This window comes from Neopelma chrysocephalum, unplaced genomic scaffold (assembly GCF_003984885.1).
Source record: "Neopelma chrysocephalum unplaced genomic scaffold, ASM398488v2 Primary Assembly neopelma1_97, whole genome shotgun sequence".
NCBI classification, from domain to species: domain Eukaryota; kingdom Metazoa; phylum Chordata; class Aves; order Passeriformes; family Pipridae; genus Neopelma; species Neopelma chrysocephalum.
This window is the reverse complement of record NW_020897760.1, coordinates 3,958,803-3,982,376: the sequence shown is the minus strand read 5'-3', so window position 1 is coordinate 3,982,376 and position 23,574 is coordinate 3,958,803. Positions and strand designations below refer to the sequence as shown.

Sequence of the window (23,574 nt, the reverse complement as noted above, 5' to 3'; positions counted from 1 at the left end):
GTATGTAGGTCTCTCTACATCCCCACCAATCACACAGAAAGGATTATAAGCACAAACTAACATCAGGTTCTTCTCTTACTTTAAAAATGCTAAACTCATGAAACAGTCAAACTAGACCAACTTGCTCATTCCCCTGTGAGTGCTCTGGATTATGGATATTGTGAAGTACATTTCTCCCCAGACACAATATCTATGCTAGCAACTCACAGTGGAGAACAGGGTTTCACTGAAAATCAGGTAGTGCCCTGTACCAAATAAAGAGGCAACAGGAATTCATAGGCAGTATAAAAACTTTTCCCACGTTGCACAGCAGTTCAGTAGCATGAAGCATAAGACAACTGAATGATTACAAATAAATCTCTAGAAATTGCTTTTTGTGCCATTAAATGAGGTTACCAAGGACTCACCTTCCTCAATCACAAGATACACAAAATGCCAGTAAACCAACCCTCAAAAGGCATTAGTGCTGTGTGTATGCTCAGGGAAGTACTTGCACTTAGGTAATTACATATCCATTACCTGAGAACAGATATATTTCCTTTCAGTCCAGCATGCCTGTATGTTCACCACTGTTATATCAGGGTAAGTTTTCCTACTGTTCATAACTTCAGGAAAAAAACCACATTTTTTTTCTAGGTGCTTTATACAGTGTTACTACCTTCCAAGCTGTTTCTGGAGATCCAACATATACTGGTAACATTGTGCATAATAGGTCATCTGAGCTTCAACAAAGTCATTCAGACAGCGGAGATGATGTGCCTATAACACAGCAAAGAATTCAGGTTTTTAGTCCATAAGAGTACTATGCTGCATTAGAAAGAGTACCCACCTAGAAAATTGCTAATGCCAATATGGGCATTTAGGGATTAACCAGATAGGCAGTGCCTGGATTCACCAGGCAACCAGGAAAATTCCACAAAATTAACATATTTGAGCGCATGTTTTTGTCATTTCAACACTCAATTGGTCTGATGAATGGGAAGCTGAACATAAATGATGAAAATGAAAGCTCCTGCATTCTGAAGGTTAATGGGAAACTAAAGTTCAATTCAGTGGATGCTAAATTAGAATTCAAAAAAATAAAAAACCCCACAGGTTTAATGCACTGAAGTGAAACCCCATAGTCCAAAGTTGCCAAGCAGTTTACTGTAGCTATTTTTAGAAAGTGCCCTGTCGTTGACTTTCCCCCTTTTGGGTACTCACATGTGTGCTGCTGATTCCTTCCAGCAGAAGTCTGGTTATCTCTGCTTGACGGTCAAATTCACTCTGAGTAATTCGTACTTCCTGTTCAGACTAAAAGGAAGAACACACATTAGGTATTTGTACAGCGCTCTCTGCTACACCTGCCCATGGCAACAGTCCCGTTTTATTCAGAACTGCTCATACAAATGCATTTATCACAAGCTTAGGTGTTTGAAATATGCTTTTTCTTTGCAGACCTTTACTAGGCAAAAAGAGCAATTGCATTATGGGTTCAAAAATGTTGAGGTCCTGTATACACAACAAGCACCTTTATTATCAGACACCTACTACATATGCAAAAGAAAGGCATTTTTCTGCCAGCAGTATTACCCCACCTCTCCCATAACAGATCAAGTGTTCACTGGCATAACAGTGTCTGCACGAGGGGTTCTGTCAGCGTACCAGTGGCAGCCATAAACAATGTCATTTTTTTCTATACGTTAACAGGTCTCTGATGAAATAATTTAGGGTAAATCTCATTATTTTTGCCAGGTAACTGCACAGTCATCAGCTGTACATAAATCTTTGATATTAAGTTTTATCAGGATATCTAATAATTTAATGTCTTATTCTGGCCACTAAACTACTACAACTATTTCTGGAGCTTGTAACTGAACAGTCTTTGAAAATAAATAAATCTGAACTACATCAAATGTTCTAACTTCAATTACAGTAAAAGTTCCATTAAAATTACTAAATATAAGTCTCATATTTCAATAATTCAAATTTATTCCTTGTTACATATCCTTCTCAGCAATTTTTAAATAACTTGTCAATGTTACAGTAGTTTTAAACAACTTCAACCTAATACAAGCCGAAGTTACTTTAGAGTACTTCTTTGAGGGCAAAGAGAAAAGGACACTAAACACACAAATACATAGTATGTATTCTAATATCTAAGATTCATTGGTCCAAGATAGAATCTCCTCAGCCTGGAATCTGGATTACCACGCCTCAATGTTCATATGCATTTAGTGCCTTGTGTCTAAAAACAAATTCAAGGGCTAAAATCTGCATTAAGTCCAAGATGCAGCAGTTACTATTTGCAACAAAACAGAGGAAATATATTTTCATGAAACTTAATGAGGTGATACCAATAAAACACTGGTATTTTATGTACTTCCAAACACTCTGTTCTTCCATTCAGCTATTGTTAATCAATAGAAAAGTCACATGGAATCTTAGAAAAGAGCACAGAAGAATGATGCAGTTACCCAAGAAATGTTTTTCCATCTGAAATCACTGCAGCTGGGAAGGCTTACACATTAATTAAACAGTGAGGAAGCAACTAGAGAGAACTGTGTGCTTCTTACTTGAAACTGAGATAGCAGTGTTTGTATCAAGTTACAAACTAATTAGGTTTTCTAAGTTTGTTGTGGAAAGAATCTTAGAATTTTCTTATTAAATCCTTTACAGTTCAATTTCTAAATGCCTCCTTCCCCTTGAACTCACACTCATACTCCCCTGTTTGCACCATAACTCGCAAGAAGTTGGAATAGAAAAAGTCTTCATTTATTTTCTCTCACAACTCTCAAGATTTCAAAGCTGCACATCCCAGCTTCTGATGGCAATTCCTTACACCTCCCACAGCTACCCAGCTAGTCCCCCTCTAGAAACCCTACTTCAGGGACCCTGCCATCCTCCTATTGACCTAATTTTAATTACCCCTCCTCTACAAAACTCCACTAAGAAATCTCACTGTTAGCACACCCTCTTGTAGCCTGTTCCCAATACTGGTTTGTCAGAGCCAGTGGGGCTAAGAACAGGCCTTCTCATGACACCAGAGCAGCTTTGCTGAATAGATCCACTGAGTTTGTCCCTGTGCAAAGGATGACAACACAAGGCTGCAACCCCCATCCCAAGGCTAACGCTAAGCTTATGAATCAGATTTCAGTGCAGGTGGAGTTTTCAGATGTGCCTACCCCAGCTTCAGTTGCTGAAGATCTAGTGACACTGGGGAGAAAGGTGGAGTGTTCCATGTTCTGGGTGAAAGCTGAAGATCAGCGTCTTTGGGACAGTTTCCATTACTAGACCCAAACCTTTTGAAAATTTTCAAATAAGCTCATTCTTATCAGGTCATTTTTAATAGGATATTATATCAGTAAATTTTGAGGGACAAGTCCTGTAGTTCTTTTTCTGTTTTATCTTGTCACATGAGAATCATATAGTACTGGCACTAAGTGACAGCCAGAAACAGCTTACTATAAAACAAGCCCCAGGCATTGTTTTGCCACTGAAACCTGAAAGACCCTGGAGGGAACAGTGAATTCTGATGTAATGCATCAGGCTGCCAGCACTAGACTGAAATCAACAATATGTGATATCCTTTATTACAGTAGACTAGCACCACTTATGGTTTCAGAATTCTGCAATTTTTAAATTGTTTACTTACTTTTGTCACTTCCTCAGCCCATATCTAGTCAGCATTAAGAGTGAGGGGAAAAAATAAAAACATACAAACTTAGATATTGGTGGTACTTTATTACGGCATGTAACCATATTTTGGCTTTTAACTACTTCCCTTTCCTCAGAACTTCACAGGGCTTTGAGGAGTGCTATAAATCAGTCGCCCAAAGTCCTTCATATACAATGAAGCTACAATGAGTATGGATAGCACTACATCTGTGAAATAAGTTAGATATGAAGAAAAAGCATGACTTGTAGAAGTTACATATTACAAGAATCTATTTAAAACAAGCTATTACAACACAAGACATAACTGCTTAGAAAATTACATGAATCAGACAAACTAAATCACTTCAGGATGAATTTAAGTTACCTTAATGTGTTATAATAATGGAAAACTATGGAAAGCTATTCTCATTTTTACACTGAAACAGATAAATGCTTTCTCTTGCTAATTTCATTACCAGTCTTCTATTTCACAAGCACTCTTATTGAAACCTAAATTTAATTAAAAATGCTACAGAGGTATCTCAAACTGAGTAATAAAGTAGTAGCAAGCCATACAGTAATATCATAGAACTGCAAAGGATTTACTCTAAAAGTTAATTACTTCAGCTTGCTCTTCCAATTCCCTCTTGCAATGTGGTTTTCCTTTAACCTTCATCTTCTGCAGTTTTAAGATGATGACACAATCAGGAGTTTGGTAGGAAGAAATGTGTATAGAGGTTGCAGAAGCAAATTGTAACAAACAATTTTATTTGCTCTTTTATCTGATCACAACTGAGATATCTGGAACACTAACAGAGATGAGACCCAATATGCTGTGCAGATCCAAGACCCAAACCAGGACAGGCTGGACAGCACAGTCTCTGCTGTACATAATTAACACCTTTCTTTTCTGCTTTCACAATTATGGTGCTAAAACCAGCTGCACTAATGAGTCCTCTCAACAAATTTAGGATATATTGTACTCTAAGTTAAGCCATTAATTTCTGTGACCATTATTCAGTTGCAGTTATTTGTAACACATTGCTTGAAAGGAGGGAGTAATTCCTACATATTTCTGTCTATTTCACATAATCCACTTGTACTCACATTAAAAATATAGGAAAATTAAATCATTCCTTTCCCTCCAATGGGTGAAAATAATTTCAGAAGTGAAAAATCACCTTTGTATCTTAAGTTTACTTTCATAGAAATTATAATATAATATACTGTATATTTCAGATTATCAGAAATAATCTGATAAAAGCAACACCCAATGCTCTACTGACTTAAGTGCATTTAGTGCACTGTACCAATCCATTTTAGAATAGAAAACATCTAAACGAGACCAAAACAAGCTGGATAGCAAGAGGAAACATTTGATAGGGAAATGAATGAACACAGGAGGCCAACAAACCTTTAGCCATTTTACATGCAGCAAGTTGAGCACGTAAGAGACATTTACCATAATGTTATTCTCTTCAGGCTGAGAGGTGTTTAGTTGCTTAAATGTATAGATAAAAGACAAAAGCAAGTTACAACACTGTGAATATAGCAGGTGAATAGATTATCGGCACAAAGCACTGCAAGTTTAAGCTAACCAAGGCTGTGAACTGCATACAGATATATAAAATAGTTTAGATTTCTATTTTAAACACTGATCTAAGCTATTTCAGTTGTACAGTAAGCATGGGAGAAGTAATTTTCAAATATTATGTATTTTTAGAACAGGAAAAAAATAATAACATGTAAATGTAATTTATCACTTTATCCTGTCTAAGAAAATAGTAAAATGTAAGCTGTTATCATAACTCTACACACTTTGCTAACCTATTAGTCCAGACATGTTTATTAGGTCTTTTCTTTATAAATAAGTGAGCCAGCAAAATATGAACCATTTACATCACATCCATATCCAGGTTAATTCTCATTTCTATATAGCAGCAGACAAAGTAGAGGTGCAATTTTATTATTTCTCCTGAAATTCTACAATCTGATACTTATTAAACATACATACTGCTGTCAAAAGGTAATTAAAATTAAAGGGTAGACAAAGTAGTGAAGAGGCTTAGAGTTTCATGCTCTACCAGCACTAAATTATTTGTGCATAAAACTGCAAATTACTTGTTATATGATACTTAGGAGTGGTCAAGTAGTACCAGCAGCAAACTTTTACTAAGCTCTGGATGATTGCACTGGTGATAGAACTAAAACTCAAGTATAATATATATATTATTTTAATACAAAGCTCAAGAGGAACAATTTCCTTGTGGTCTTTTTATTGCCTTATAAAGTAAGGTTTAGAGGCATTTTAAGAGTTTAAAAAGCAGTAATTTTTTTTTCAATTTAATTTCCTTGAATAAGCATTTTTTGAGGGAATAAGAATGGTTAAGTGATGTGAGTTTAAGAGTCTCACCTCTGTTTGGTGGTGTGAAAGCAATATGTAAAGAGTAAAACCACAAATATTTTTCATATAGAAGTTAAGTATAGATAGGTTCATCAGTTGAAACTAGTTATACATATGCTCCAACATTTGCAGAGATTCAAGTATTTATATTTACAACCATATTGACAGACTGTAGCAAGTCATTTTTGGCAGTATAGATTCATCTAGTGTAGAAGCAGTAAGTTCAACCTGATGGAATACTCAAAAGTAGAAGACTTTTAAAGACCTTGATCAGTAATTCACTCTTATTTCCTTGTGTTCCACTGAGGCATTTCTTACAAAAGTATCTAGAAAAATAACGAGGGTAAGAAGCTAGGACTGGAAACATAACCTAAGAAGTCGAGTTGATAAATATAAATCAATAAGTTTCAAAGTTATGGACAAGTTTAAAATAAACCTCTACTTACTGCAGCTCGAGCTTCTGCAACTTTTGCCTTCTTCAGTCTGGTTTTTGCAGCATCCAAATCCAGTCTCTTATTTTGTAAGAGTTTACGTTCTTTCTGAAAGTCAGTTAGGTTAGTTTGTGAGAACAGGTACACATAATGACAAGCAAAAACCTACCTACTTTGAAATTTTTTTAATGAAGTACCACATACAAAAAGGTTCTTCAGCTGAAGAGAGAGAATTAGATCCTAACTATTCTCACACATTTTATACTAGATATACATACTTTCAATAGAACAATTACCAAATGCGAGTTTTCATAATTATTTTGGTTTTACCTGGGCAAAAGCAAAGAAAATACACCAAAGGCACAAATTTTACTGAAGTTTTTCTACATTAGCTTGAGGAAAGCAATAAAACACCATTATCAACTCCCATATTTTGAAGACTGACAGTTACAATTGGTGTGAAATGCTGAAGAATGTACAGTTCAACTTACAGTAATAGTTTTGTAGTCTCCTTCAATAAAGTTTCTTAGGGGAGTGAGAAAGTTTATAGCAGAAGTTTGAATTAGTTCCCTGTCTGCTGTCCCAATTCGCTTCTGTGTTTCTCCACATTTAATGAGTGCATTTCCTGCAAAGGAAAAAAAGAATATTTTAATTTCATAGTGATTCAGGCAAGTGGTTAATACAACAGGTTGATACAGTCAGGAAAGTTTAGGCCAGCACTTTGAAAGATAATCCAATGCCATGACAAGGGCTTTCAAAAGAAAACCAAATCAGTTACAAAAAAACCCCCATAAAAACAAACAAACAAAACCCCCCACCAAAATAAACAAGCACCCAAACACCAAGCCAAACCATTTTTACTAAGGACAATCACAGATCAAGGCAGTATTTCAATGAGAACAGATACAGCATTGTAGAAGCGACACCATGGCAACTCCATACTGAACACCTATTTCAGAACCGGGTATCACACCTACTTATTTTAATCCAACAACTTCCTTCCCCCAGACAACATTTTTGTTTAAGTCAAGAGTCGCTGGTAGCAAGGAAAAAGCTTATTTAGCTATTGTAAATCCTTGTCCCCATCTGCTCCACCTTCTAAACATACATTTGTATAATAAGTGAACAACACTTTGAAGTTTGTTTGCAATTTAGGTATTGAAACTGAAGTTGGTGTATGGAGAGTAATTTCAATAGGATGACATGGCTTAGCTAGAAAGGACACTAAGTTGTCAGAGAACTAAAATACTTTGTGACACCGCATGAAACCCAACAATGTATCTATCTTTAAGCTAACAGATTACGTTATTTGCCTGAATTCAAAAAATTCTGCAACTTAAGGGACACTGTGCCTCTAAGTACAACTCTATTTGATGTTAGAAACCAAGACTTGAGGCTGATGGTCAGAAGGAAGGCCACAGATAGACAAAATCACGTGGAAGTAAGAGGAACAAAGCCTGCCATTATTGATTTTTGTATCCGTAAGACTTGTATAAAACATTTACTTTTTTTTAATGGCACTTTCCTTCATTTCAAAAGGAAGATCATTATTTGCAGATAAAGGACTCTTTCTTCACAGAAGAAAAGTTTTCCCTCCCACTGTAATTTTGAAGAAAGTAACTGAAGAGAGTGAACTATCAAACTTTGCAGACTATCATATATACAGACACCTATGTTTTCCAGCTGCTTAAGTTAAATTAACAGCTACCGTTATCAGGAATTTTAAGAGTTGTAGAAAACACTAGAAATAGACTGTATAATCAGTGGCAATGTAAAAATATTAGATATAACACCTCCAACCCTCTTGTCATAGATCTATAAGTTTACTGGAGAAGGAAAAAATTTAGAATGTGTTCTACACTCTTACCATATATTAAGAAAACCAGGAATCCTGTACACTTAAGAGAGGCTTCTTACTCCAGAAATTAATGTCAGATAACATTTTCACTCCACAGCAAAAGTAAAATGGATAAATGTTGTCAGATGTGCAAATGTATTCCTTTAACAAAGAAATTAAATTCCAGAATCATTTGTTCTGGTAAGAAAATTATCCATCCACAAAAATGGATACCATTCCAACAGCAGGTTCAATTTTTAGATTTGGATAGAAATATCACCATTGATCTCTTAATGCTCAAAGGTACACAGCAAGTCATCTCAAACTGTTACAAATGTCATTGAACTGTTTTATCTAGAGGAAGACAAAAAATATCATTTTATATGGTTTTAAAAAAAACTATATCTGTGCTTTTTCTGCTTCTACTTACCATAGGCTGTTCCTGGGCCAAATTCATTCCCAGCATCAATCATATACTGGCCTAGTAATTCTGGATTATTCATGCGACTTGGTGCTTTGCGATCCAGCTTCTCATAGACAAATTCTTCTATCCTGGCATCTAAAAAACGTTTATTTTAAATAATTACTGCCATTTAAAGCACAAGTTAGAAAGAGAAACAAACAAACCAAAAAAAAAAGGAACGTACAAAATAAATTTGAAAATCCAGCCATTAAACTCAACATTAAGTGAACAATGTTAAGCTGAAGATTCTGTTCTTGGAACCCAACTGTGTTCCATGTTTACCATGCTATGTTCAAGTGTTTCCTAGAGCCATCTGTGAAAGTGAAAAATTATACTTTTCCTCTCCCTTTTCAGTATTTTTGATCAGAAGTCTTAATTGTAAGAGCATAATAGAATGTTTCTCCTTGAAAAAAACCAATCTTTTGTTCCCCTTTCAGAAAAAAAAATTGCCAAAATTGTTCACTAGAATTAGCAGAGTAGGAATTAAGTTCAACAACTACTGCAGGTTCCCTATTAAGATGTTCTGAAAGTTTGATAGCCCTGGAAATTATAGACTCTTTCCCACTTCCCCTGCTCCCTTGAAACACTCTGAAAGAAACCATCAAAGCTATAAGAAAGTGCTTCATTCCCATCTTTTCTTAGTTTGAGCAATAAAATTATCAGAAAAATTTGTTGAGACTATATGAACATGAATATCCATCTATCATAATATTAAGCCACTGTGCCCTTCTCAGGCGAAAAAAACCTCACGCACATGAACAGGGATCCTGTTAATTATAAAATCAAACTCCTCAGATACAATACCTGATTTCTCTGACCAATTGCTTTGATTTCCCATCCAGCTGGCTTTATTTATACAGTTGGTATGAACTAATTTCAGCCTGCAATAGTACAGACAACCACAAAGAAGCTTTCCAATGAACAAACCTGCCATTCTGATGCAACCAAAATAATACTTGTTAGACAACTTTCAACAGCACTGGAATAAATAACTACTCTCTCATGAAGGTCACAAAAATTAACCTGACACAGACAAACATGGGTACGAAGTGCATTCTCTGGCACCAAGTGTGAACCAAAAATAATAAAATTTTATTTCTTTTCTTTACTCAAACCATGAAATTTATTTTTCCCTAAATCACAAAAGAACTGAAAAGTGATCTAAAATTATTGGAATATTACATGGGGCTGACTTAAAGGTACAATTAAAAATGGGATTGAAAGCGATTTTTCCTCCCCTAGACAGGGTCACTCCATTGAACAACCACCAAAAGCAGCTCTGTGGCATGTGATCCTTCTCCCCAGTAGGCCACCAAACAGCTGAAGTTACATTCACAGACGAAGACCACTGCTCAGCACTGAGTATTTTTAGCCATCAGAAAATGGACTGGTCAGCATAACTGAGATACTACCATATATTAGCCTTCTACTGAAACTTCTTTGCACAGTTCCACTAGCCACCAGTTAGTGCTTCAATATTCTAAGCTTACAATTTTCTGAAAAAGTCCAATAGATATTGCAAGTACTGAATTGAATGAAAAAAACAACTATTTCCTCTGGCCTAGACAAAAGTAAAAATTTGAGTTAGAATATTCTGCAAGTTGTACCTGCATTCTTCCCACAGGATTAGTTGGTTTGTTTTTGAAATACTGTTTTTATGGAACTAAAAGATGCAACAGATTTCCAAAGTAATACTTCAAATATCAACATTATAAAGAATTTATCTACTTGGCATTAGAAAAGTGCTAGCAGTGTATGATTTACCTTTACTAATAAATCCTAGCTCAGTATGTCACTATAAGAATATTTATGTTTTCAGTGCAGAGGTAGTAGCAGTATTATAATTTTATCATGCGATCAAACCTAAAGGAGGTTTAGATTTTTTCAGTAAAGTAGTTCACCCAGTGACTAGAGACCAGGTCTTGACTTGAAATCTAGATCTATACACTAAGCAAATTCCTATAGCTCCCAACTCTAGTATAACTGTAGAATGAGTCTAAAACATCTCATCAACATTACTACACATAGCAGCAATTTTAGAAACAAAATTAACACACACAAAACTACATTTCCTCTACCCATGTTTTTTTCTGTTACTATTACAGTAAGAGATTCAACAGTGAAGAAACCATATTTGACACTTTTTTGTATTGCCTAAGCAGGGTGCATCAATCTAACCATTCTTTAGTAATGGAATTGTTAAAGACAGGTATTTCAGTTCATGTTGCCTGCTTTAAGCTAAATTGTACTGTGCAGAGTTTTAAGTAATGAATTAGTAATGTAGTTTCTTGAGCCGTCGTATCTACCCCATGAAGAACTTCAGAGTTCTTATAGCTACCCAAGATATCTGGAATTAGAGTGGGAAATTCAATTAAACAAGAAACAATTAAAAAAACCTGTCAGCCTGAGACTGACCAGAGTATGGAACCAATGCTACAGTTTAAAGAGCTGTCTAAAGTTTTTCCCATTTGAAGGGTTAAGGACATACCAGCAATTGGTACAGCGTCTCCAATTCTCACTAGCTCTTCAAAATGTGCTTTCCATAACACCATAACACTTAAAAATTAAAAACTGCTACATTTAGTCATTATATTAGTCATAATTTCAGCAATAGCTATTGCAATAAACATTTACATTGGCAAATCTATTCATTGAAAAGTTGAAAACAAAAACCTAAAGGTCTCCTTACTTGGGTTTGGCTGCAATAATACTTCTGTTTGTTTCATTATTTTTTCTGTCCACAATTTAGTGCATTCTGCTTTGCTGAGAAGGTTCTCCAGGTGAGCATCCAGTTCAGTCTTCTCTGCCTGACCAAGCTTTTCTTCCGTGAACTGCAAGTTAGTGAGGTTGAATATACTGTTAGTTCATAGAAATAATTTTCCAGGACAAATTGAAAACAGTCACTTATATTAGTTTGAAGATCATGTTTTAAAAGACCTAACCATTACCCAGTCATCAATAAAAATCTAACAACAAATTTGGAAGTTGTTAAGTTCAACAACACACCTTCACTATCAGGAAAAAAAGGGTGGGAGAATGTTAGATCAAGATGAGGAAGGTAATTTACATTATAAAGAAATCCTCTGCTCAACTTGGTACTGAGAGTTCTCATTTTGTCCAATTTTGCCGTGTGCTTTAAAACACGAGCCAAAATGAAAGGCCAGAGGTAATGAAGAAAATTAAAGATTACTTCAGTCTTGTATATTTTGTAACTGTTTGGCAACTCTTCCACCGTAAAACCTGAAGACAAAACAGACTCCCATTGCAGCTACCTTGGGTGTATTGAAAAAAATGTCCTGTCTACAGCAAAGAGGACAAAAATAGTGAGTTTAAACTTCAGCATCAAGATTTAAATTAAGATTAGACATTAGAGAAAACTTCTAAAGACAAGGATTAAAGGCTAAAAGAAACTTCCTTGGGAAGTTGTGAAATAAATATCTCTGGGTGGGAGGTGTTTTGCTTTTTAGAATAGGACAAACCAATATTTGATAAACTGTTTAGATACAACTGGTCCTGTTATACCTTACAGAAACAGTAAGATGACCTCTGCTGTTCTCGTCCAAGCTGTGATTTCAGTGACAATGAAATACAATCTAACTCCATTTAGTAAATAAACACATCAGGCAATTCATTTCACTTCATACAAAATTCACGCCAAGTCTTATTAATCCATGAACAGTTTGGACTTCAATCAATGTTCTCTGGGAGAGGGGGAAGCTACACATTTCACAGCAGGGAACCAAGCAAAACCGGAACTGAGGGTTTAGCCTGCCTCCTTTCAGAGCAGTAGTTCCTCATGATGATGATGATCTCATCACTTGACAGCCTGTTGTTCAAAGTCAGGCATTTCCAGGAGAATTTGGCTTATGATTAAGTCTCTAACAAGCTTACCAATTAAGAACATAACAGGACTGGAAGCATTCTGACTGTCAAACTTCATTCTTAACAAGTTCTTTGGTGGGCAGTAAGAAACAATACAATACAAGTAAATTGCATTGTCTAAGTTAATTTGAATTTCCATCACATGTAGAATAAACCCAACTTTGACAGTATGCACATCTAAAGTCTAGATAAACGCTGTGGCATTTGCAGTTCCACATAAAATCAAACTGCATTTGGGAGAAAATTCAGTTGCAGTATAGGGAAGAATGGAATTTATTCATTAATGTATTCCTACTACTGTTTAAAAGGCTTTTAAAAATACGTCAGGTACTGTAGGTTGTTCTCAAAAACTACATATAGATTCATTATAATACAGTAAAAATGGTTTTGGAATTAATTTTTACTAATTACAGAGAAGAATATTTGTATTTAAAATGGGCTTTCCTATTAATATTTCCATAAATCTTCTCAGCAGTGTGAAGATTGCTTAGTGAAGACCACAATGTTAGATTTCACATATACACTTCAAGGAAAAGCTTAATTCCGGCAATACCAAGCAGTGTGTTCAATAGCAGTTTGACAGAAGCATTGTTTCCAGCATCAGTGTAATGCAACAATGCTTCCACTCTGATTTCCCATCTCACTTACTCCAAAACCTGAACTGGTCTTTCTGATTTATGTCCTTTTTCAGATATTACTCCATCTTTTGAGGATAAGAATGAGGAAGGTGGTCCTACAAATCAAGAATTTTTCTTCTGCTTAGAAAAATTGTCCCAAAACAAGCAAAGACTAATTATTTTCTACTTTGATTGGAGTTCTAAAAGTTTTAATTTTCTTTTTACTAAAGCTTAAAACAGTTCACAAAGAGATACCTAATGTAAGCACTTGCTGGAACAAATCATATTAGTAAGCCACCTAGACCATATACATCCGTCTGTATCAAATTCAAAATACATACACAAGCTGCCTGACAGTGACAGTTCACGCACATGGAAATTGTACTGGTTTATACACAACTGGGTTATCACAGCCCCATCACCACTTCAAGTCCACACTGCAAAATTGCTAGAAGGAGAAATTACATTAAGACGAGCCTCTAACTTCTACCTGAAGTCATGGACAATAAAAGTGCTTCTGCTACCAAAGACTAAAAGCCCAACTCACTCCCAACTGCTGCACATCATCATCATGGCTAGGCTTCGCGAACGAAGATTTGGGAAGGACTCTACTCATGTTTGCTACAAGCACACTGGTGGCTAAAGAGGCCAATGCAAGATAGACAAGTTTGGTTGCAAAAGGCACAGCAGAAAGACTCCTTGGATGGTATCAGCAAGACACAATTCTTTCTGTGTTGTCTTTTCTCCTCGAGAGTGATCCTGTGTGCGTTCTCAAAAGAAGCAGCAGCGTTAGAGATAGTGTCCCTCCAGACCTCCTGACTGGAGGCCAGAGTAGCCCACTGATGAAGATCAATATGGCCAAGGCTGAGATGTTGTTTCAGGGAGTCCTTAATCTGCTGCACAGGCATCCTGTCAATTACCCAGCCTTGCATGAGGAAGAACTCGCATTCCTATTGCTACACTCTATGGCAGTACTTATTTCACCTCAAATACCACTAACTATAACCACTTGCTACTTTGTTCCACAAATTGCAACTACTGCAAAACAGACTGAGAACAACTCCTTCAAGAATCATCTGCCTGCCAGAAGGAAGGGTAGGCTTTGATTGAAAATGGCCATTCAGCTTGATTTTTCTGCAGATTATTAACTAGAATGTGGCAGTCTGAACACAGTATAATCTCATCCACAGAAGGAACAGGTTTCTTGGAACATGAGTATCATTGATTGCGGGCAAAACAGTCCCAAACCCCTTGTAAAAGAGTCTGATAATGCCTGTGAAATACTTGCAAGCCATTCACCATCTTCTAAGTTGAAATAGAAATTTTATGTGATTTTCCAACACGCCACTTTATGCTGCTGAACTGTTTCATAGGGTTTGGTGGGGGGTTGTTTCCAATACCCCAAAGTGACTAGTGTCAGGTCACGTCATCCAGCAATGCCTCAATGTAAGAGTTGCACTCAACATACAGAACTGTAATTTTTACTGGAGGATTCAAAATCTGGATCCATATGATATTTTTTAAAATTTACGAAATTATTACCTGTTCATAATATCTATAGGCCTTACATAGTACTTTAAAAAACCAACCAACCAAACAAAAAAAAACCACAAAACCCCCAAAACAATAGGGGAAGCAACACTTGCGCACAGAACATGAGTTACTCAGACCATAAGAACACCTTAGGGATTTGTTTCTCCCTCTCAATGGCTTCATTAATTTTTTGGTTTAGGGAGAAGTGGCAGCTGGTAGAGCAAAATTATTGCTTCCACATATCCACTGAATTTTCATTTAGATTATGCAGAAAACTAATATTCAGATGTAAACCAACAATGCTGACAGAGCATAATGGAGTAAACTCCAGTTCACACCACCTTTAAACCATGACAGACTGCAAAAATCTACATTAAAGTAGTCAGTTGATTTGAACGGAAAAAGCCAAGATAAAATGATGAAATCACAAGGCCTCATCACAAGATCTTACAATGAAGGGTGAAACTCCATCTCCTTTTTTTCCCTTGTCCAACAAGAAAAGGGAAAGTGGAGGCTGGAAAGGAAGAGTCGGTCTGGGATACATGAAAACCTGGAAGAAGCTGGGGTAGGGGAGGAAGCATGGAAATACCTCCATCACAAAGAGAAGCTACAATGATTGCTTTAAGTTCATTTAAATTTGAACAACGTTTTTTGACGAGTTTGCATTTTCAGAGCTCTGCTGTGCTGCTGATCATTGGTTCTCCTTGAATATTGAGGTTTAGAGCAATACATCAGACCGATCAGACGAGATAACGTTAATCATGCTCCAAACCTGACTGTGACCCAGCGAGAACTCATGAGACACCAAAGTGGATTACTATACGCTGCTTGGATGTCCACCTCCCTACAGGAAATCTGTTCAAGTTTGATTATATAAAGAAAAGGGATTATGGCTCAAGACAAGCGCTGAGGAACAAAAGACAATTATAGTGCCCTTACCGCGAAGAAAGGGGAAGACCGATTCGGAAACAATGGGCTATCAAACAAACCTAAAAACGATACTAAAGCTCTAACTAAACAAAACGCCTAAGCAGACTCATACCAGGCTTTCATGTGCAGCATCAGAGCTCGACTTCTACCGATCAGGCAGCGGCATGGATACGTTTTTAGCAGACAGTAAAGCCCGCAGCTTATTTCAGGCGAGACACACCTTTGTCCTTTGCACGCACAAAGTCCGGCCGTGTCTCCCGGCAGCTGATGTGTGCGCACCCCGTCCTCCCAACCCTGGCGCCTTCTCCCCTCCTGCCGGTCTGACCTTGGGCAGTTTCAGCCCCCTGAGGCTGCTGTTGTGCGGCCCGCCCGGAGAACCCCAGGCCTGCCCCGCCCGCGGCCGCGGGACCGGCCCGAGGAGGCCGCTCGGAGCCGCCCATCGCCGGCCGGCCCGGCCACAGCTCCGGCCTCGCCTCCTCCGGTGCAGCCGGGCCTGGCGCTGTCCCGAGCCGGGAGCCCGCGGTGGGCCCGGCAGCCAGCCCAGCCCCGGGGCGGAGCCCAGCGCCCCGCGCCGGGACAAGCGGCGGCGGCCCCGCGGACACACCCGCGGCCTCGGCCCCGTCTCCGGCTGGGGCCCCCCGGCGGAGCCCCGTCCCGGCGAGGCCCCAGCAGGGCCGGGCGGTCCGTACCTGCACGGCGCGGCTCAGGAAGGTGCCCGCGTCGGCCGCCAGCTTCTTCACATTGAAGTCCATGATGTTCATCTTCGGCGGGGGCGGGGGCGCTGACTCAGCCCGGGCACCCGCGGCGGCGGCGGCCGCTCCGGCCCGTCCCTGTGGGCGCCGCCGGGGGCGGTGCCGGGCCCGGCCCGGCCACAGCGGATTGGCGAGGCCGCGGCGTCAGCCCAGGGCCCGGATCGGCCGGGGAGCGGCGGCGGCGGCGCCGGCTCCGCCCCGGCCCCCGCTCCGCCCAGGCCCGACTCTGCCCCGGCCCTGCTCCGCCCCGGCCCCCGCTCCGCCCAGGCCCGACTCTGCCCCGGCCCTGCTCCGCCCTGGCCGCCGCTCTGCCCCGGCTCCGACCCCGCCCCGGCCCCGCTCCGTTCCGCCCCGCGCTGCCGTGAGGGGACGGCGGGCGGGGCGGGATGGGGCGGGTGGTTTATCCCCCCCCCGTGCCCTGGCAGTGTCCTCGGCCCGAGGAGTCCCAGGCGTTATCGGCGGCCCCGAGGCTGCGGCTGCTCCGGGGCGAGTCCGGCTGCCCGCCAGCCCCGGGAGAGGGAGGCTCTCTGAGCCGGTCGCGGCCTTTACCGTAAGGACTCGCTGGCGGGGCGGGCGGCACAGGCAGGGTCCCCTCGTGCAGGCGGAGGTGACCACCCGGGCACGTCTGTCCCCGACCCCACGCGGGGAAGCCCAGCCGCTGCCGCGGGCTGCGGCCCGGCCTGTCCCAGGGACTGGCACCCCCGAACCCGGCCCGGGGAGGCGAAGTCGCGCCCCCGCTCCCGTTTTTTGAGTCCTGACTTTTTTAAGTGAAACCTTGTCTTCACGAAAAAATAGTTTTCCGACAGACCGTGAAAATGTAAGCTGGGGATGAATTTTTAGGAAACCGTCTAGAAAAAAAAAAAAGGCTGTTTATTAAAAGAGCTAGTTTGTATAAAGAAATACTGAGATGCAACTAAGCGATAGCACCAAAGCATCACAAAGGGAGTATTTGAAAACCTTGAGTAGAGTAGCATAACTTAATCAAGCAAATCAGGACAAAATAGTCTCTAATTTTAGTAATTTCCATTATTTTAACATCTCTCATCATGATTTTTGTCCACGAAGAAAAGAAAGTACTTTTGACATGAGCTAGGACTTAGAAAACAGATTTACATTGTCACATCATTGGCAGCAACTTAATATACCCAGCTTAAAAATTATCCTGGTCATTCAATAAAGTAATTTACTTCATAATCCAAATAGAAGTAGTGTTTGGCTGAATTTGATAAAGTCAGAGGAAATCCTATGGCATTATGACAAGAAGTGAATTCCAGAAAAGGGAAATAACTGTAACAATCAGAGCAATCTTGTTTACATGCCAGTCAAATTCCAGGAATTAAAACCAAAACAAAACCCAGGCTGTGCAAAGTTCCCATTGTACCTTTTATCCTGATAAGAACAGGGCTTGAAAGCCATTGTGTGTATATTTTTCCTTTTCTTCCATCATTTTACCTCTTTCAGGTTTTTTGTCTCACTTATACATGGATATAAGTGTTTGCATATAAAACTTATATGGCAAGTTTGTTTCCATTTCTTAAAATTAGTGTTACTGGTATATAGAAGTCATACAAGTCTCTCTTTCAATGCTCAGTACTATATGGTCTGATGAGAGCTGATTACAGTCATATAAGAACTGACTATGATTCCTTGTGGTATCAGTTTAGCATATGTGAAAAGACAGCAACATCAAAGATTTTAAATTTGAATGTACAGATGCAATTATTTTAGTTCATAGCTTCCACTGGCAGTAAGTTTCAGCAGTTCCCGTGGGTGGAGTTCCACAAAAACAGATGCCAAAATACTGAAAGTGGTGGTGCCTGACTATAAGGCAGAAGCACCACCTCAGGTGAGATGCACCCCAATAATGCCTTGGGAGAGTGGTATATTCAGGCTGAAATGGTCAGCCACCAACATGGTCTAGCTCTTCCCAAATCAAAATACTGCTAGTTCGTCCCTGAAACTTGCAGCCTGTTGCTGCCCATGGCATGTGAGCCTCACATGGCAGGGAGGAAGGTGCTGCTTTCTGTGTTACATTGACTGACATCCTTGACACTCTGCTTTTCCTCCAGAAAATGATTAAATACCTCTTTTTTCTAACCCAACCTGGATGAAAGAGGAAGGAGACTCCTATCCTTTAAGCCCCCATGGGTTAGACTGCTGTTGCAGGATTTGGAATACCTACTTTTAATTGCTGCTTTCTTGAGGTGCCCCAAACAGAATGGTACTACTCCTTAGGAAAATGCCTTAGTAGCCAGTACTTCCACCATTAGCAGATGGGCTGCTTGGCATATGTAGGGCACTGGATCTGGTTTTTCAGTTCTCACTTTTAACATCCTTCCTCTTTTCATGATTGCTAAGCAATCAGAATGTGAGTGAGAGGGATAAAATTACTCTTCAGACTAATGATTGCTGCACTTATTCAAGAGGAAGATCTGTTCTACTGCATGTTTACATATTTCATATAAAACTCCAGTTCAGATAACTTTTTCCCCATTTTATCCTTTCATGTAAAAATAAATTCAGTTATTGGATCACAACCTAGAACTCTATGCTTCCTGAATTCCGTGGTATTCTACTGCTCTTAAAACACTACTGAATTACTCTCTTTCTTGACATTCCCTTTCTCTGCATGCTGTAGGCCTATTACATACTGTTCAGGACAAACTCTGGAATTTCTTTTTGGCGTCCGAGAAGGAACAGACATTCAGGTGTTAACAACTGAATCTTGGAGATTGCTGTTGCCATTTTAGGATATTACCAAATGCAGGCTGTCTGCCCTGTCTTTATTGGAAGCTTCAATACCTGGTTCTAGTAGGAAATGCGGTCCCTCTCTACAACTGCTATTCAGAGCCAAAAACATGACTGTCAGGGATTTGGGTTAGGCATAAACTGATATATCTGGCTCAGGTAAGGAGAGCCATACCTAGCACACAGGCTTAGTTATAAGCCAGATACTGACGTGGAGAGTGCTGAAGGTATATTCAAAGAATGCACAGTGTATAGAGATACCCAAACTCACTGTGATAAGCTGCAAGGACTGAGGAGCTGTGCTTCAGGAACGCTATCAAACAGTAGCTGCCTTTGGAAGTGCAGGGTAGACAGCAGCGATGGTTACTTGTAAAAGTACTGGAGCCATAAGATTGTCAGGCTGAAAAATTGTCTCAGGCCAAAAAAGAAATTAAAGCATGTCATGTCCCTGATCTCTGACAATTAAAAAGAGACCAATACACCAGCAGGTGTGGTGAACACCATATTTTGCTTACTATCTGATCTTCAGCCTTGCTTATAACATGTCCAAAAAGAAGAAATAACCTTTTACAGCATTCTACTGATGGATATAAACAGACCCTGAAACATTCCTTCCTATGACTAGAAATAGAATTCATATAGAAAACCCCAACCAACCAACCAACCAACCAAAATTATATTAATATAAAGGTTTATAGTATAATTAAAATAAAATATTTTTATATAATGAATAATAGCTTATAACTGAAATGATTCTCAGATGAATCCCAATACTGTTTTACGACTGTATGGGAAGGTGGTGTTTAAACCAAAGTCTTTGGAGTCAAAGATTTGAAAAAGGCAATCCCAGAAATGCCTTCTTAAGCCAGTTTATATCCTGTGAAAACACTGTAAATGAAACAAACACATTTTGGTAGCCCATCTAATGTCAATAATGTAGTGCCCATGTTGGAATTCATACTTATTTAGTTCTATAATACGCTGAGGTTTATGGCTCATGTGTCACTATGTGTATATATACTACTTCTCTTCCCACTCATGAATATGTAACTGCAGCATATATTTGCATAAAACATATGTTTTATTAACATTTATGTATTTATATAATCTTTTAAAGCAGTATAACAGTGGGAAGTTAAGAGTTCTGGCAATGTATTACCAGTCACAACTCTGCAGAACTCCACCTAATACTTTGAAGAATATTAGGAATCCTGGAACCAGATTTTCAAGATAAATGTGTGTAAATTTGATTTAACATTTATTAATGTACAGAAAAGACATATAAAAATAAAAGGAGCAGAATACACAATTTAAAATAAACTTATTAAATTTTACCTTTATTTAATAAGCAAAATTTGTTTTACTAGAATAGGTAAGGACATTTATTTGTGTGTGAGTCTATAGATTCTTTGCCAGCATTAACAACTGTGAGCTTAGCTTGATAATAACCAGGCAAAGATTATAAAATCAGTTGTTCCAGCTGCCTGGCCTGTGTACAATCAGGCTTTCATGAAAAATCTGGGGACTGGTTTGACAGAACCAGAAAGCAGCTGTTCTCAACAGCACACTTCCGCTCAGAAACTACAGCTGAGTGAGAATTAATGCTTCTTTTCACATTGGTGCACTCCTTCAGTGGTCCTCGTGGCAGCTGTTGCTGTGCTTCCCCTAACACTCAAACTGGAGTTGTACTAGGACTGCAAACAACAACTGGCAAAACATTCAGTAGGCAAAAGTCCTGAAATTTCAGGGAACTGGTCTAGGTAAATCATGTGTTGTTTTTATGGTCCTTGTCCTTTCAATATTGTACTTCCTGGAGCAGGAAGATAATAATTTGGTCCTATATCCCAGCTGTCTATCTCAGAAGAAGTTGTCTGCCTTATACTTGGAGGAACTGGCCTCTGTGGAAATAGAAATAAACTTGGAGTTTCTTCCTTTTAGTGTGCAATAATAGATTAATGACTGGAGGTATATTTGCAGCTTTACCACTTCGCTAATAATTACTGTAAGAAAGTAATTTTATACATGGTACTACAATTTCTCCACATGTGGCATAGGAATAATTAAACTTACCTTCTTCATGGAACATTGTGAAGTCTGTGTAGGAAGCTGGAAGCTGAAATTATTTTAAGAATATTGGGAAGACATTGAGGAACATAGCTTATACGATTTTGACATCAACTATCACATCTTTTATATCTAGTTTGAACTGGCATGTGGCAGTTGTGTCACCCAGTGAGACTACAGCCCACATAGCTTTTCAACAGATATACTGTTTATATAAACAGTCATGGAAATCCAACAGTCTTACCCTGTCATTTTGCACATGCTTTTCAGGAAGCACAACAGAGCAAAGTTTTTCTGTTTTTTGCAGAGGTGTCTGGGGGAGTGCTGAATCCTGCATTACTTGAACTGACTTCTTCAGAGCTATCTTCAGAGCTATCAAGAGAGCTCCATAAACTGCAGCTCCTAATTAAAATAAATCTTCCACATGCTCCTAAAGTAAAAGTCAGCCTTAATTACTAAATTCGACCTCCGACTATTCATATTTGATTGTACTTTTAAAAATGCTTTTATAACAAGGTCAGAGCATCCTAAAAAGAGATGATTTGACCTATTTTTGGAACATTTGGGAAAACTGGAAGTGTTGTTGGAGCCCACTAGATGTCACTGCCACCACACGATAGACTACTGCAAAAATGTTGCCATCACTGTCTTTGCAGGATACATACTTCTGTGTAAGGCAGCGTCTAAGAATTGCTGGGAGGAATAAGTTGTGGTTAGTATTGCACCAAGCAGTGCATACAGGGATGAGGAAGGAAAAGCGTATTGAAAGGGTCACAGCAAATCTGCAGCTTTTGTGATAGCAGGCTATTGCCAAAATTAACCAAGGAACAAAGAAAAACATTGGAATCTTGAATTTCTGACATGGAAATGAAAGGTTCAGTTATACCTTTAGAGCAGATGAAGTAATGAGCTGTGACAAACACTGAGCGGAGTTCTTGGAGTATCTAAAGAAGCTTCTCTCCACCATATCTCTTTTAATAAGGCCCGTAATTATGTCATTGTGGAAGTGTGTGTCATATTTACTCTAAAAATTTTCCACTCTGTGGATTATTCCACTGTCATTAAAATGTGGGTTTGAGGACTGAAACTTGTAATTCATTCTTTGTTTACCGTATACAGAGTGCAATGCTACTTATCATGCTAATTAGCCCTCACTGATGGATAGTTCGTGCTTTATATTTTATAAGCAATCACCAAATTTTTAGAAAATTGCAACAATTTATTCTTTTAAAAATAAGTCAATCTTATATCAAGTTCTATCTGAGGTGACTAAAAGATACCAAAGTCACAGCTCGTAACTGCAGTGCCAAAGCAAAGGTGTGTTGGAGATGGTGAATTCTCAGTTCCAGGCTCTGGGTCCTATAGAGAACAAAGCGTTAGGCCTTTTGCACAAGCAAAGACAAAATCTCCCTTCGAATTCAGGTACAACCAGGCACTCACTCTAGAATGGATGATGGAGTGATTTCATGTCTGCTGGTATTACAGAGGCTAAAATTTAGCATTTTATTTTTATTTTTATTTTTATTACTAGGCACACATGACTAGATAATATTCTCCAAAGAGTGTATAAAGTGAAAATGCTCCCTGAAATTCCATTGCCAGCAATAGAAGAAAATACAGACACACTGGCACATTTATAATTATGCCAAATGATATGTTTTATTTTGATTATTTATCTCAAGCTTTCTTTTAATATGAGTTGCTAATGCTGATATTTACTTGGCACATTAAAAAGTAACATTTCTCTCAGTATGACTTTTTCTAAACAAAACTTGCAAATTATAATTATATATGGTCATATGTGTCTACGTATGTGTCTATATGTATGTACGTATGCATCTGTACAAGTGATCATATTTATATTACATGATGATTCTGTTTTGCACACTTCATTATCTGAAAGTGATCTTTCCATACGTCTATTGCAGTGTCTCAGATATTCACTGAAGTGCCACCTCAAGTGTCAATAGTGCTTTCCCCTGTGATGTGATGCAGGAGTAATTGGTTCATTCTTCAGCAGAATGTGTTATTTAAAAATACGTGACTTTTTTATAATATTTGACAATGTATTGCCAAAAAAAACAGCTTCATATACAGTCAGGTTACATGAATAATTGGTGTTTAGCCTGCGACAAAAAAGTGTAAAAATTAATGGAGAAAGAAATGAACTAGAGGCTCCAAAGCTCCCCAGAGGTCTCCACGTTTCTTGTCCATCTGGGTCTAACAGTAACCTGCTGTGTGCGCACGGACACCGCCACCAGCCGGTGACGGCACAGC

The 23,574-nt window shown here is 38.9% G+C and overlaps 1 protein-coding gene across 6 annotated transcripts in view; it reads right to left on the bottom strand.

Moving 5' to 3' along the window:
* Positions 1-23,549, bottom strand: part of SH3GLB1 (SH3 domain containing GRB2 like, endophilin B1) — a 29,549-nt gene extending 6,000 nt beyond the window's left edge. Inside the window, exons 1-9 of one of the 6 annotated variants that reach the window (XM_027694164.1) lie at positions 16,423-16,591; positions 11,461-11,602; positions 8,739-8,867; positions 6,963-7,096; positions 6,487-6,579; positions 5,051-5,137; positions 3,635-3,658; positions 1,204-1,293; positions 659-759 (exon numbers count right to left, since the gene is read on the bottom strand). In XM_027694164.1, coding sequence (XP_027549965.1) covers positions 659-759; positions 1,204-1,293; positions 3,635-3,658; positions 5,051-5,137; positions 6,487-6,579; positions 6,963-7,096; positions 8,739-8,867; positions 11,461-11,602; positions 16,423-16,494 — 872 coding nt within the window. In that variant the 5' untranslated portion in view covers positions 16,495-16,591. Of the gene's footprint in view, positions 1-658; positions 760-1,203; positions 1,294-3,634; positions 3,659-5,050; positions 5,138-6,486; positions 6,580-6,962; positions 7,097-8,738; positions 8,868-11,460; positions 11,603-15,953; positions 16,064-16,422; positions 16,592-23,528 lie in introns of those variants that run through there. The other 5 variants (XM_027694165.1, XM_027694162.1, XM_027694159.1 and 2 more) reach the window with 5 other exon arrangements.
* Positions 23,550-23,574: the final 25 nt, after the last annotated feature.